This window comes from Castor canadensis, chromosome 11 (assembly GCF_047511655.1).
Source record: "Castor canadensis chromosome 11, mCasCan1.hap1v2, whole genome shotgun sequence".
NCBI classification, from domain to species: domain Eukaryota; kingdom Metazoa; phylum Chordata; class Mammalia; order Rodentia; family Castoridae; genus Castor; species Castor canadensis.
This window is the reverse complement of record NC_133396.1, coordinates 118,859,612-118,874,508: the sequence shown is the minus strand read 5'-3', so window position 1 is coordinate 118,874,508 and position 14,897 is coordinate 118,859,612. Positions and strand designations below refer to the sequence as shown.

The window sequence follows — 14,897 nt, the reverse complement described above, 5'->3', positions numbered from 1 at the left end:
CATAGCTTAGGAAACTGATGGTCATAAAGATAATGTGACTTCCTGAAAATCACATAGTTCAGAAGGTGTAGAGGTAGGATAACCACAGAAGTCTTTGGACGTGATTGGAATAATTTAAAAAGACAAAAGCATGCTTATTATTTTTTTTATTTTAGCTTCTTTCACTGTGGCATTTTAAGCAGGCCAAGGTCAAAAGCAAAATAAACACAGAAGTGAAGTTGTGTTGAATTCATAGTACAACTTAGAGCAGAAAAAGAGATCTGAAAGTAGCAGAATGGGGGGAGTGTAGGTTTAGAGGAGTGAAATATTTTTATTATACATTTTAGATTTTTCTGTCCTTTTAAAGCTAAGGGATACTGAGTAGTTGCAGTAGTTCTGCAGAATGGAAGACATGGAATCTACTTACCGAGAAAATGTAACTTCAAGTAATGTGGGTATAAAACTAAACAGGCTAAACCATCCTATTTCCTTCTTTCTTCATTTCCAATGGTACACAAACTAGCCTACTTCCTTCTTACCCTCTTATTTCAAACACTGTTAGTATGAGTTTGGCATAAGAAAACTCATAAAGGGGTACGAGTATTAAAGGAGAGGGTTGTGGGGGCTGCCATGGAAAGTGGGACTGGAATCTGTGGGGACCGACTGGTTTCTTGATTCTATCAAATTATTTGGGGTTCATTTCAACTGTGAGCCCACCCCTCACTGCAGTAAGCATTAGCCCATGATAGAGGACAAGGGCTAGACAAGGTGTGCTATACTTGTATCTGTAGAAAGTCCAGAAGGAGGGGAATAAAATCACCAAGTTGAACAAAATGGCAAAAGTAAATAAGATAAGAAGAAAGAAAGAGAGAAAAAAAAAGAAAAGGGAGAAATGGAAGCAGGGAGGGAGGAAGGAAAGAAGGAAGGAAGAAAGGAGGGAAGGAGAGAAGAACAAACAAGTTGGAGTCATATCATCTTAAGAACAAAAAGTCTGTCTAGGGTAGAAAGAAATTTTGAAGTTGATGAATTAATCTCCATTTCCTATATATGCAGGCTATCCTGGTTCCAAATACCTGGAAGGACAGCAGGTAAATGAAAATGTCAGCTATTGACTGCAAACACTTTCATTCAGAAAGCATCCGTAAATAATTACATATTTAGCACTGGTCAGTAGTTATTGTAGATCTTATGGTGAACAGAAAGACATGGTTTATGTCATCACTGAGCTTACAATCTAAAAGAAGTACAATATAATGTGACAAGTACAAAGATAGAAGTACAAGCTGGCCTGGGAAACAAATGATATGCTACCCAATTAGCCAGGATTCTAAGAAAACTTTCATGAGCATGGAAGTTTTATGTGTCAGGATGGCTAAGCTACAATACTCAGTTATTTCATCAAACACTAACCTATCTATGTGCTGCCGTAATGATATTTTATAGGTGGGATTAGCATCTACAATGACTTTGAGAAAAGGAGATTACTCCAGACCACATAGTGGACTTTGTCCAATCACTTATGAGCAAAAAATGAGACATCCTTTAAAAAAAGAAATTCTGCCTCAAGTCTGAAGCCTCAAGTCTTGCCAGAGTTTGCAGCCTGCCCGGAGCTTCTCTGCAGGTTTCAGAGGGACCTGCCAGTCCCCATAATTGTGTGAACCGATCCCTTAAAATAAATCTTTGTCATGGTGTGTGTGTGTGTGTGCGTGTGTGTGTGTGTGCATGTGTGTGCATGCATGTGTGCTCTGTCTAGAAAATACCTTAATCATGTAAGGTGTGCGGAGTGTGTGTGGTGGGGGAAATTGTGAGGAAAGGTGAATGTGCCCAGAAGGAGGGCCTAGAATGAAAAGGAAGCTGGATCCAGAATCACATTGTATGTAACCTAGCGATATTGGAGAGGTTTTAAGTCTGGGAGGGTATTAGAATCACATTTTTAGAAAGGACCTATGTTACTACTAAGAGCAGAAATCCAGGAAAACTTTAAATTCCAGCAGGACAGATATTAGGATATATTTTTTTAAATAGGGGAAAGTGGTGCTGAATTTATTCTGGAATCTAAAAAAAAAACAACTCGGCATTTTTTTATCTTTTATTGTGGGACAGCCTTGCAAAAAGGTTTGCTAGGTTCTTTTTACAGCCACGTCTATAGTTTTCACTAGGAAGTTCTTGTGAGTGGGAAAATCCTGGCTGAGCAGCAGTTTTGGCACACAGCAGCAGGGATGGGAAGGTGGAGGTCAAGAGGGGATTCCCACTGGGAAAGTGGGAAGGAAGAGAAAGTTTACAAACCGATTGAAGTTCCGCTCCAACTTGTGTGTGAGAGGATGCGCCTATTACCAGGAAAGCATCTAATCTTGCTTTCTTCCCTGGCGGGTTCCTTTCCGCATCCTAGCTGCCAAGAGTTAGGCTGCTCACGTGCCCTGTTTGAGTCTAGGCTGGGACCATACCTGCCAAACTGGGATCTGGGTGGGGATTAAGGGGCGGGGAGCAACAAGTTCCAAATGAGGTCTGAGGTCTCCCACTTCGCAGTCACACCGACAGCCCCGAGAGAACCTAATCGGTTTTCTTCCATTCCCTCTACATCTCTAGCGGTCTTCACCCAGGCTCCTTTCTGATCCAGGACATCCTTCGGATCAGAGCTCCCGGTCCAAGAAAAGCACCCTTGGAGATGTAGTGGGGAGGCTGCTGGTGGACTCGCTAACCCTTCCCCAGGTGTAGACTGGAAAAGGCCAGCGTCTTCACACGGTCCCCACTCTAGGGATCTCAGAGCACCAATGGGGACACTTCCTGGTACAACCCTGGTGTGGGGCGGGGGGCACACGGGAGCGAGGAAAATGCCCACCTGCGGGGGTCTGGGGACTTGCGCTCCAGAGCTGGGTCGCACGCCACGCATCCGGACCTGAAAGGAGGTGGGATGGAGCCATCTGCAAGCCAGATAGAGTGAGGAGATGATGGGGGGAGGCCTGGTGGAAGGGGCTGACAGGAGCGGGCGGCAGGTGAGCTAAGCTGCTATGCCACCAGGCAGGAGGCGGGCTGGGGGAAGACCTTGGAAGGGAGCGCTAGCAGGGGCGACGCCGGAGAGGGTTGGGCTAGGAGGGGGTGCGGGGAGGCGAGCCCAGGCGGGGAGACGAAGGGGTGGGTGTTGGAGACGAGGGGGAGGGAGTTCCGAAAGGAGGGAAAGGAGCGGGCGAGGGACTAGAGCAGCGATCGGGAAGGGCGAGCGGCGGAGCGCGGCGGAGGAGCTGCGGGAGGCGACATCGTGCCACACCCCCGCTTCGGGGCACCGAGGCTTTGGCCGGGGGAGACGCACAAAGACATGCGAAGAGGGGCTGAGCGAGGTTCGCGCACAAAGACGCCGGGGCGCAGGGCCACTCGGGCTGCACCGATCGCCCTGGCGCCGCGCCGTGCCGGAGCCGGGTCAGCGCGGAGCCCCGGGCCGAGTGCGCGGCGGTGGCGGCTGCTGCTGCGGGCTGGTGCAGGACCCGGGTCGCCTGCGCTCTCCGGGTGACCCTGGCCCGGGCCGCAGGAGCGCGCGGGGGCGGTGGCACCCGAGCCCAACTTGGCCTCGGCCTCGCCCTCTGCCCAGCCCGCTGGTGTCCCCTCCTTCCCGCGATTTCGTTTCTTCTCACGCTCCCCCCACACCCCCTCCCGCGTCCAGCCCCGCTCTCCCCACCTTGTAAAACAAAGCCGGGGAAAATGCCTGCCCGTGCAGCTCGGAGCGCGCAGCCCGTCTCTGAATAAGAAGTGAGTACAATGGCGTGTTTGTAAAAAAAAAAAAAAAAAAAAAAGCTTCAAGTCCGTCTTTTCCAAAAAAAAAAAAAAAAAATAAGAAAAGAAAGAAAAAAAAAAAAAAAACCCAAAACATTGTGAATGCTGCATGCCTCATGATACCCAGCGCCTCGCGGGAGAGACCCGGCTATAGAGCAGGAGGTGAGACCCCCTGGGACCCTCATTCCCCCAAATCGCGCGCTCTCCTGCCCTAGTCTGTCCTGGGAGGACTGCAAGGTCCCCTCGCGGCCAGCAGACGTTTCCCACCTTCGTTTCCCGTCCAAAGTGTTGGGTCATGATCCGAATTTGAAAGCAAACCCATCCCTGGATCCTCTCTCCTGGCCGCTTCTCCCCCATCTCCAGCTGGCGCCTGGGGTTTTTGCATCTGCCTGGGCTGAGGGTTTGGAACACCTTGGGACAGTTTCCGATGGAGGAAGAGGGTCAGCCCTTGAGAGTAGATCACAGGCAGGTTGCGTGGTGACCCTGGTTACACTTGTTGCCCATCGCATGGTGAGACACGTAGTGGTGCTGAAAAAGGCTCATTTGTGCTGCTGTTTGGTGGTCATTGGTGGCCGGATGGAAGACAGGTTTGGGTGAGGACTAGAGACCAGGAATAAGAGAAAGTGCTGGGGGTGGGGGGAGGAGAAGGGGCAGGGATGGTGCAGAGTGTGTGTGGAAGTGTGGAAGGGTCAGTCTCTCTCCCTCATGGTACATAAAACGGTTGTGGGCATGGAAACTCAGAGGAGCCCCATATTGTCATATTAGATCAAGAGGAAAGGAAGAGCTTTAGTGTGTGTGTGTGTGGTATGTATTTTGGTATTTCTCCAGTTTCTGACCATTCTGTCTGCCAAATGTGCAATATAGATAGATATATAGATTTCTGCTAATTAAAAATAAGTCGGCTACTTAAAGGAATCACACTCCTTCAGGAAACCTAACAGCTTATTAATACACACACACACACACATGCACACAGTCTTAAAAAACAAAATCTGACCTCTTTCCCCCAAAGCATATTGTGACAATGTCTTAGTGGGATTTCAGGTTGTGATTTGCTAGCCTCAAGGTAAACAGTCCTAGTGTTTTCAAGTTCTGCACACTAGAAACCACTGAGGTGAAAAATCAGAAGACTCGGAAGATGTGTAGAGAGGAAGCTTGCAAATCTTCTTTAGGAAGATGATGTGAAGTTTCCCCATGATTTTCTGTTTTTATTCACAAATAGCTAAATTTTAGATTATGACTTTTATTTTTCACTCGAATTTATTAAACAGCAGGGTGGGGGGGTGTTTGCTGGCAAGTCCGAAGATGATAGTGATTTTAGCTATTGTAACACTTCTATTAGAACAGTATTCTTTTTAAGAATACTTAAATGTTTCATTAAACATTAAGCACATTAAGCTAATTTTGAGCAAATTTGCCTTTGTAAATACCTTAAATGTGTCTCCTAGTTTGTGACCTTATTGAGGACAGATGAATGCATCAGGAGCTAAATGTGAATGTACCTGGTTGTAGTCTGTTGAACCTTAGGAAATTGCTGTGAGACGCTGTAATGTGGAGTCTCCATTTGAAACCCTGGATATGGTGGGTGTCCTCATCTGCTTTCATCTCTTCAAAGTCAGTCTGAGCTGGCTGATGAGTCTGTCGTGTGCCATCATTTTACAACACTGTATTCATCTACTGCTTCAAATAGCTTTGTTTGGAAAGTGTTTGCTGATGGGCAACTGAAGTGTTTTTGTTTTTTTTCTTTTATAAGCTCCAACTATGGTAGCTTACATTTAACCCAGTGTTAGGCAAGAGGGAGGAGGCTGGGGGGATATATGGGAAAAGTGACACCCTGTACAAGCATCCCATCCTCAAGTGGCTGTATGGCATTTGGGGACAATTACGTGAGGATTTCTTATATACGTACCTAACAGTGTGTTTTAGATAAGGTTATCATTTTCTGAAGCCTATGTTATATATGTGACAGAAATTTTACTATCAAAATAATAGACTTTAAATTGATTATTCTAGGTGAGTTGGTATTTTAAGTCCCATATTTTTAAACTCATTCTATTAACCCTTTTTAGTTCAACACTGCCTATTCAATCAAATATTTTATAGTAGATGACTTTTTTTCCTTTTAGCAAGTGGAAGTCTAGTAGATTTGTATTTTCTAAAAAGAAATCCATTAAAGATATTTTTGAAGAGCTGGGATAAATAATATATGGGTTTAGAGTCACCTCAGAGTATCTGGGAATTTGTAAGAGGACAAGTAAATATACTCTAATGGTGCAATTAGCGAGCATGTAGAGTCTAACATGTGAGCAAGGTTTTAATTCTCTTTTTTTGTGGTTTTTGTTGAAATGGAGAGACTTGTCTTTTTCTGGCTGTGCCTAGGATTGTGCCACAAGAGTGAGCAGTGACTTATTTTGTAGCTATCTTAGAGGTTGAGTAGCAATGCTTGCTAATGAACCCACTTTAAAGGTAGGCAAAAAAATATGGTTGGGCTGACTGGTTTATTTACACGATGTTTTCCCAGGAATTTATGAATGATTTCTTTTGAGCAGCACTGTTTGGATCACAAATTCTCTTATAGTACAAAATGATTTTTTTTTAAATAGAGAATGTTCTTTATGTTGATTGATTATGGTATAAAGGCTCTTAAGAAATAGGAAAAAACCATCATCTTTCATCATGAGCATTCAAACATCTTGTTTGGTACCATGAACTCTTACAAGGAGGAGTTCACGTTTTTGTTGACTTGCAGAGTAGACAGATATAAATTTGGAAATTAATTAGGAACTCCCTAGGCTTTTTTTTAGGTTTCTTTTGAATTTCTTGGTCAGATTCCTATTTTTTTTTCCTTCATCTGAACTCCAATAGTAGCAGAGAGTGAAGGTCCACCCCCTTTTCCTTGAATCCATATATATGGTCCTGCATGTGATCTAGACAGAGCGTTCTTGGGTCAGAGTCCAGAGCCTCCACCAGAAGTGCAAGCAGTATTCAGCCAATCCTTGCAAACCCCTTAAAGAAGCAGCCTGACCCATTCGCCTCCCATCTTCTCCAACCTAACCCTCATTCTCTGTCCTTGTCAGTGGCGGCTCCTGACTTGCTGGATCCTAAATCTGCCGCTCAGAACTCCAAACCGAGGCTCTCATTTTCCACGAAACCCACAGTGCTTGCTTCCCGGGTGGAGAGTGACACGGCCATTAATGTTATGAAATGGAAGACGGTCTCCACGATTTTCCTGGTGGTTGTCCTCTACCTGATCATCGGAGCCACTGTGTTCAAAGCATTGGAGCAGCCTCAGGAGATTTCACAGAGGACCACCATTGTGATCCAGAAGCAAACATTCATATCCCAGCACTCCTGTGTCAATTCCACCGAGCTGGACGAACTCATCCAGGTAATGGCTGAAGAGGAGCTACTACTCTTTCTCCCTTAAGGGGAAAGAAAGAGTGAAGGAAGGAGAACATAGCCCACACAGTGCATTCCTGATGTGCTGTAGGAACCCTGTGTTGCCTTACGTGCCTTCACACATACCTCTGTCTCCCACCCAGGTTCTTTGTCTTCTTTCTGGTTGTTCTCCCTTTTTTTCCCCCTTACTTCAATGATCTTATCTCCTCCTTTATTTCCTCTACCCACGCTCCTTCTATCCTCTCTGCTCCTGCTCTTGTTTAACTATTTCATCTTTTCTTCTTACTTTCTTTCCCTTTTCCCTGTCTTAGAACTGCCAGTGGACACCCATGGACAGGAGGTAACCCTGATGGAGGCCCTCAAGGTATAGGATGGTAAATGAGGGAAAATAAAAGAGCTTTAACCTTAGCAGTGGCCATTATAAGGTAGAAAAGATGGATTTGTGGTGTGACCCTCCTGAGATGGGTACCCTTCATGGTAAACTTATTTAATGTAGTCCAGATATAACTGTGTTTGGGAGAAGTGATTCATTATCATTTCTTTAGACCCCAACTAAAAGCAGTTTATTACTAAACAGAAACATAGAGGTTTTGAAACAAGCTAGTTTAGTTTTAACTTACTCTGCAATAGCAGCAGTGTCCTCATGGAGAAACATTTTGTTTTCAACATTAATCCCCGAATGATTTACAAGTCTTACGCTTCTGAGAGATGACTGTACTTTTGGTGTAGATTTCTTCCCATAAGACAATTCTTTGATCAAACTGAGAATCTCAGCTGAGGTGAAAGTTTCAAAATTTTCTTACAAGGAGAGACCTAATTGGTTGTTGAAAACATTGTAATTGTGGCTACATTTATTTTTCTACATAGCCTACTTTTCTTGCCTGGCTTAATTCAAATTGGACTGAAAATTACCTATGATGAAAATTATCATCTGGCATGTTCTTTCTCATTTTATATTTGGCTTTATAACATTGGATGAATTGGAAGAGTAGATTTAGGGAAGGATTATTATTGATTTTAATCCCATTTCTTTCTTTTTGTTTTTGGACTTTAACATCATCTTGACATTAGGAATTCCTCAGACCTTCTTTTAGTTTTTTAAATTTCTTGGTCTGACTCCTATTTTTTTTTTTCCTTGCACTTGGAACTCCAATAGCAGTAGGAAGGAGAGCACCAGCCCCCCTTTCCTTGAAATACTATTACCTACCTCTGCTGTTCATAGCTCTAATTCTAGCATACTTATTCACGTTCTTGTTCAAGTGTTACTGAAAACTATCAGAGCAAGTATCGTCTTATCTGTTTAGCTTCTTCCACATTCAAATATTTCTGCATCTCACCCATCTGACTTAAATTTTTGTTAATATTTAATTTTATTTTTTAACTGATATATACACTAAAGTTTTGAAAATGCTCTTCACGTACTCATATACTAATGTCTCCACTATGCTTAGACCATGATGGCATTTTCAGTATTGATAGTGAAAACTAATATTGTTGTCCTAGTCGTCCTGTTCTGTGATCTTATATAAGATGACTTGCACTTCACTCTTTCTTTGTACCACATAATCCTATGAGAAATCTTTTAAGACTCCCCACTTCCTGTGGATTTTAAGAGCTCTTGGTCTTCTTGATGGAGGCAGAGGTTTCAATTAAATCCCAAACTCTGGGATTCTGGATTGGATAGGGTATGTTTGAGTGCTTTGCTAGATTCCCCCAAGGTGTCATCTTTAGCAAGTAATGTTTCCCTATAAGCCCTAAATGATCCTTCTGGAACAAGGAAATTATACCTATCAAGTAGGGTTGTTTGAGAGTAAAGAGATAACCTACACGGAGGTGCTCAAAAAGCAGTAGGTTTGTTTGCTGCTGTTATTATCAGTCCCTGCCTGGTCTTTCCCTTTATTGAGTTGTAGTATTTGGTTCAGGTTGTTGCTTCCTTAGCACCTGGAGTGAAGTGACTGGTCTTGGGTAGGAAAAATCAAAAGAGTGGAATTTCAGGTCAGTGCTGGAGGAAACTGAATTTGAAAATGATCTCACTGTCCAGTTCTACCCAGATTTATTCAGAACTCTGAAAATAAGTTGACGGTCATGGCAGGTAGGAACCATTTCTTGTGACTATTGGTCATTTTTTGCTACACTGTTTTTGGAATAGGCACAAACAGTGCTTGTTTTTTTCTTTTTTCTTTTTGCTCTGTATGGGCAATCCATTTTAGCTTTATTAATATTTACTGCTGATGGTTGAGAATTTTTGCTCTTTAAAAATCTTTTTTTGTACTTATTCAGTAATTGTCAATGCAGTTGCCTATTATGTATTATACTATCTTTATAATCCAGTGGTTTTAGTAAATTGTATTTTTCTCCTTGAATATAAATTCTTTTGATAAAAGAAATGAATATAATGGCCTCAAGAATCAGGATCAGTATTCAAATAAGGAGGAAGGCAAATGAGCCCATAATCATTTATTAGAATTATATTTCATCATGTCATTCTCATGATTTCCCAGTGTTTCTCTCTCCCACATTTATTTATAACATATAGTAGATATGTTAGGTAGTCGGTTCACCGTGCTAAGGGTTAGGAAGCTAAGATACAGAAAGACTAGGCGACTTATCCACATAGCACTAACAACATGAGAGTCACCTTCATCAGACTTTGGTCGGGAATTAGACCGAGGAGTCTCTACTCTTTCTGGGCTTTACCTTCTTTTAGTGCTGGAGGGGAAATGTGTGAGTGAGTAGCCATTAGATCTCTGTGTTGGTGGAAACGGAATTCCAGACTCCTGTTCTGGAGAGTGGGGAAGGAAGAGTGGGTAGGTTGATACCAGGTATAATGAGTCTAATCTAGTCTCAGGCCCAGGTTGTTAATTACACCTCTGAGTGGACTATAGTCACCTGATTCTATGGTATGGTTGAGTTGCAAGATGGAGTGGAGGAGAAGAGGGGAGTGTTGAGGCAGATGAGAGCCATTACTGCTTCTGTGACAGAAGCCTGTGTATCACTCTGTGTGCTGTTTTTGACCCAGCACTTCAAGATTGAGGAGGGATAGAAATATCAAGATAGAGAAATCTTTGCTGGGCTGAGGTATTTAGAGTAGTGCATTTTTCAATTTCTATTACATTTAAGTTAACGTGATATTAGCAAAGAAATACATATGAAAACTGTTGTTTTTTTTGGCAGAACTGGAGTTTGAACTCAGGGCTTTGTGCTTGGTAAGCAGGTGCTCTGCCTCTTGAGCCATGCCTCTACCCATTTTGCTCTGATCATTTCTGAGACAGGCATGTTCCTGTCTCAAGTGGTGGCCACTTGGTTGTGTATCAGAGGATACCTGGAGCTACAGCATATGTGTATAAACATTTTACTCACAATGCCGATGATTCTAGACTTAAAAAAACCATTGTTTTAGATTAATTATGTATTCATTCATTCATTTTGCCTGGGTGGACCTGGACTGTGTTTATGTTTCCTGCAGCAACTGAGATAACAGGTGTGTGCCACTGGTACCTGGCAGGAAAACATTTTTAAGACTCACATATACTATTGTTATAGTCAAAATTTAGTGAGCACTTTATACATATGACACACTGTTCTAATCCTTTATATGCACTATCTCATTTGATTCTCTTAAGTAACCCCATGAGACAGGTGCCTTATTATCTACATTTAACTTACATGGAACCTAAGGCAGGTAAGCTTAATTTTCTAAGAGTGCACAGTGGTACAGATGTTACTCAAACCTAAATGGACAAACTTCAGAGTTTATGCTCTTAGCTCCTTTATTTACTGCCTGAAAACAAAATTAATAAACATTTGATATGAAGTTCTCTTTTATTCCATGACTTAGGGTATAATGAATATTAAGTTAAACTGCTCTCTGTACACAGTGATGTATATAGCATATCTCTCTTTCCAACAGAGAGATTATATAGCCTGGATTTTAATATTCTTTTTTGGACAACAAGATTATATCAGTGTTCTGTTTGAATGTGCTAGACCAGTAGAGGCATGGCTACATTAGACATATCTGGTCTTTATTCCAGTTATTTCCATATTTACTGAATCATTTTTAGGATTCAAAAGATATGACAAAATCTATGATCTATGCATTGATAATAAAAATATCTTGTGGGATATTTGCCTTTGCTTTCTAGTTTGAACCCCACAGTCTGTGAACCTGGTAGGGAAGATACTCTGTTTTGGGGTAAAGAAACTTGTCATCTTATTCAAAGGCAACTGGTGGCCTAAGGTGTTAGATCTATGGTGTCTTCTTATTACACTATTCCTTCTCATTTTGGTTAATTCAGTGGCATTTATTGAGGACTGCCAATGTATTGACTTCCTTGCTAGGTATTGAACAAAATCAAATAATGGAAAAAATTTGGCTTCTCTAAAATTGCCCCCTCATACACAGTCAAGGAGAGAAGACTGCTCTAAATGCATTTACAATAGAAGTACTTGCAAATTGGAGCTGAGAGTGCTATGAATTGGAGCACTGAGGAAGAAATTAACTGCTTAATGACAGTTGGGAAGACACAGAAGAAGAGGTGAAAGGCACATTAGATTTTTAAGTGCACTGGAGTGCTCAGGGGGAAGAACAGATGATCAGGGGACATTCCAGGCAGTAACTGAATTACCTGGACAGGTAATTCAAGAGGGACAGGGACATGAGCAGCTCCAACAGAATAAACTGAAGCCTGTTTTTCATACCAGGGAAGTGGGCTTTATCCTAAGCCTGTTGTTCTCCACTTGGATGGATGTGCCTTGGTGGCCACTTGGTTGTATATCAGAGGATATCTGTAACCACAGGATAAAAATATAAACATGCCACTCTACAATGCCAATGACACAAGACTTTAAAAAACAAACAAGCATTGCTTTACATTAATTCTATAGTCATTCATTCATTCAAACACATTATTGACTGCCTATCATGTAGATTATTCTCAGCACTGAAATACAGTGGAAGCTGAGAATTCTTGCCCTCAGTGAGTTTAAATTCCACTGAAGGAAGAAGGTCTGTTAGTGATAAATTTCAGGAGAACGAATAAAGCTATGAAAGGGGATAGAAAAATGTATGATGATTAATTTCAGGTAACCAGAGAAACTTCACCAATAAGGAGGCTTTTAAGTAAAGAGGTTGAAGGAACAGGCCACGTGGCCATTTGCAGAATAACACTTCACAGGCTGAACACATACAAAGGCCCTGGCTGAGGTGAGAGTTACTGCAAAGATCCTGGAAGGGAGTGGTAGAATATAATGGGAAACATGTCTTAAACAGCCTTGTAAGTTAAAATAAGAGTTTGATTTTTTTTGGTGCAGATAAAAATACTGATCTGGTTCGTGTTTCAACAGGATCATTCTGGCTGATGTGCTTAGAGTAGAATGTATAGATAGCAGGAGCAGCTAGAAGGCTGTTGTAATAGACCTGGGGAGAGGTGAGAGGCTTTGAACTAAGGTGAATGCAGTGGGAGTTAAGAGACACAGAGTCTGAATGTGTTTTAGAAGAGCCAGTGGAGGTTACTGATAGACCAGATGTATAGTGCAAAGAAGAAGAGTCAAAGATAACTCCTCAATTTTCACCCTAATGAATTGAAAGATTAGGACTCCCATTTTCCTGAGATAAGGAAGAGTGTAGAGGGACTCCTGACCTGGGGATGCTGTCAGGAGCATAGTTTTGGATATTGCATGGATGGTGTCATACAGGTTTTGGTGATTGAAGAAGACTTATGGGACTCCAAGTAACAATGTTTTCAGACCCACAGTTTACTGCAGGAAAATGATGCAGTACAGCACAGCACCTAGATAGAGATAATAGATCACAGGCCAAAGCCACATGACAACAAGGAGTAAGGAGAGGCAGGTGTCAGCTCCAGCTGTTCTCCCTTGGCAAGGTCATATCAACACATACTTCTCTCTTGGGGTCATGACCCACCAATATGTGCATGAATACTCTTGTCAGCCAGGGTTCTTAAGCATTGCTTCATTGAGGTTCATTCTCAACATCGCCAGCCTTAAATGCAAAACTCTCTGGGAGTCTCAACCAATGTTGTAAAGCAACACTCTTTTGGTTTTTTGGTGGTTTTGAACTCAGGACCTCACACTTTCTAGGCAGGTGCTCTATGACTTTGCCCCTCCAACAGCTCTTTTTGTTATTTTTGAGATAGGGTATCACTTTACGCCTGGGTGGGCCTGGACTCTTCTCACATAGCTAAGATGACAGGCATGGGCTGCCACACCCACCCATTGGTTGAGAGGGGAGCTCATGAACTCTTTGTCTGGGCTCACCTTGAACTTCAACACTTCCTATTTCTGCCTCCTGAGTAACTAAGATTACAGGGGTGAGCCACCCCCTCCCCACCAGCCAAAGTTACACTTTTGATGAGAATGTCTCATTGCTTTTTACATACCGTGGTGATACTTTAGTAACGCAGCTCAGGTTAACTAAAGTCCAGCCCAGCCATGTTAAATTTGAGATGCTTATTAGGAAATGCCAGTAAAGATGTTGATAGGAAGCTGCAAGTAGGAGATTAGAGTGTTGGGGAGGCACCAGGCTGAAGGTACACATTTGGGAGTCATCGTAATAGAAAGTATTTAAAGGCCAGATGCTTGGTAAAATCTCCTAGACCATGAGTGTAGGTTGAGGTGATTAGAGATGTCATCCAAGAACACTTCAACATGTAGAGTTGCCAAGAAAAAGAATCCAAAATGCAAGTGAAAAATGGGTTTAAAACCTATGATTTCAAGGATATTTTTTGTATCATCTTATGTCCCCAGACCTCTGAAAGTTTTGTTTTTCTTTGCTTTTAAGAATTTTTTTTTTTTGTAGAACTAGGGCTTGAACTCAGGGCCTCATGCTTGTTAGGCAAGTCCTGTACCACTTGAGCCACTCCACCATCCCTAAGATCCTTTAAAAGGAAGGTTTGAGAGGTGTATTTCTAGGCATGGAAGCTATTGAAGGTGTGCGAGGAGGGCAGCTAACTTATGTTTTGCATTCTGGCTGTCCTCATGGTAAAGGGGATGGCTTGGTGTATGAAGATTGGACTCAGAGCTGATTGTGTGAGGCAGTGAGTCATGCTACCTCATTACATGTCCAGTAATTTCATCACTATCCTTCTAGTTTATGTTAGCATATAGTTATATGGAATATTGGTCTCAGTCTTCATTTAAAAAAAATATTTTTTTTTCCCTTTGGTGGTACTGGGGTTTGAACTCAGGGCTTCATGCTGGCTAAGCAGGTGCTCTGTGACTCCAGCCTCACCTCAGTCTTAGAAAGAGTATAGCCATCTTTTATCATTTTATCTGTGACTCTGTTGTCCAGAATGCATCCAAACATGCCCCTTTTTCTTACCAATGTTTCATTCTTTGTGTTTAACATCTTAGATTGAAGTACACGTTTTAGGAACCTAAAAACAGTCAGCTAAGTTTCTGTCAACATCCTATAAATACTTTATGTCCTTTGGGTTAATTCTTGGGAAAAAGAAAGCACATTTAAGCAGTGTCATGTATAACTTTCTTGGATGCATATTAACCTAGTAGCTTGGGTTGGTTCACCTAGTTGGTTTAACTAGGTGCCACATAAATGTCTGTGCTTCAAAGGGAAGGAATAGAGTTACCAAATGGGGACATGGAAGTCTGAAAGAAAGCCTTGTCAATGTTCAGTTTTCCTAGGACTTCCCCACGTGCTACTTTCTCGGTGGAGTAATCCACTCTTCAGTCTACTCCCTGCCCATACATTCATGCTGTCTTTACTTCTAGAATGA

At 42.3% G+C, this 14,897-nt stretch overlaps 1 protein-coding gene across 8 annotated transcripts in view; it reads left to right on the top strand.

Moving 5' to 3' along the window:
• The window catches only part of Kcnk2 (potassium two pore domain channel subfamily K member 2), a 190,760-nt gene that overhangs the window by 67,646 nt on the left and 108,217 nt on the right, over positions 1 to 14,897 (top strand). For 3 of the 8 annotated variants that reach the window (XM_074048331.1, XM_074048328.1, XM_074048329.1), the window contains one exon: positions 6,822 to 7,132. In XM_074048331.1, the coding sequence (XP_073904432.1) occupies positions 6,949 to 7,132 (184 nt within the window). In that variant the 5' untranslated portion in view covers positions 6,822 to 6,948. Of the gene's footprint in view, positions 1 to 2,600; positions 2,767 to 2,885; positions 2,973 to 3,155; positions 3,721 to 3,772; positions 3,907 to 6,821; positions 7,133 to 14,897 lie in introns of those variants that run through there. The other 5 variants (XM_074048327.1, XM_020185316.2, XM_074048333.1 and 2 more) reach the window with 4 other exon arrangements.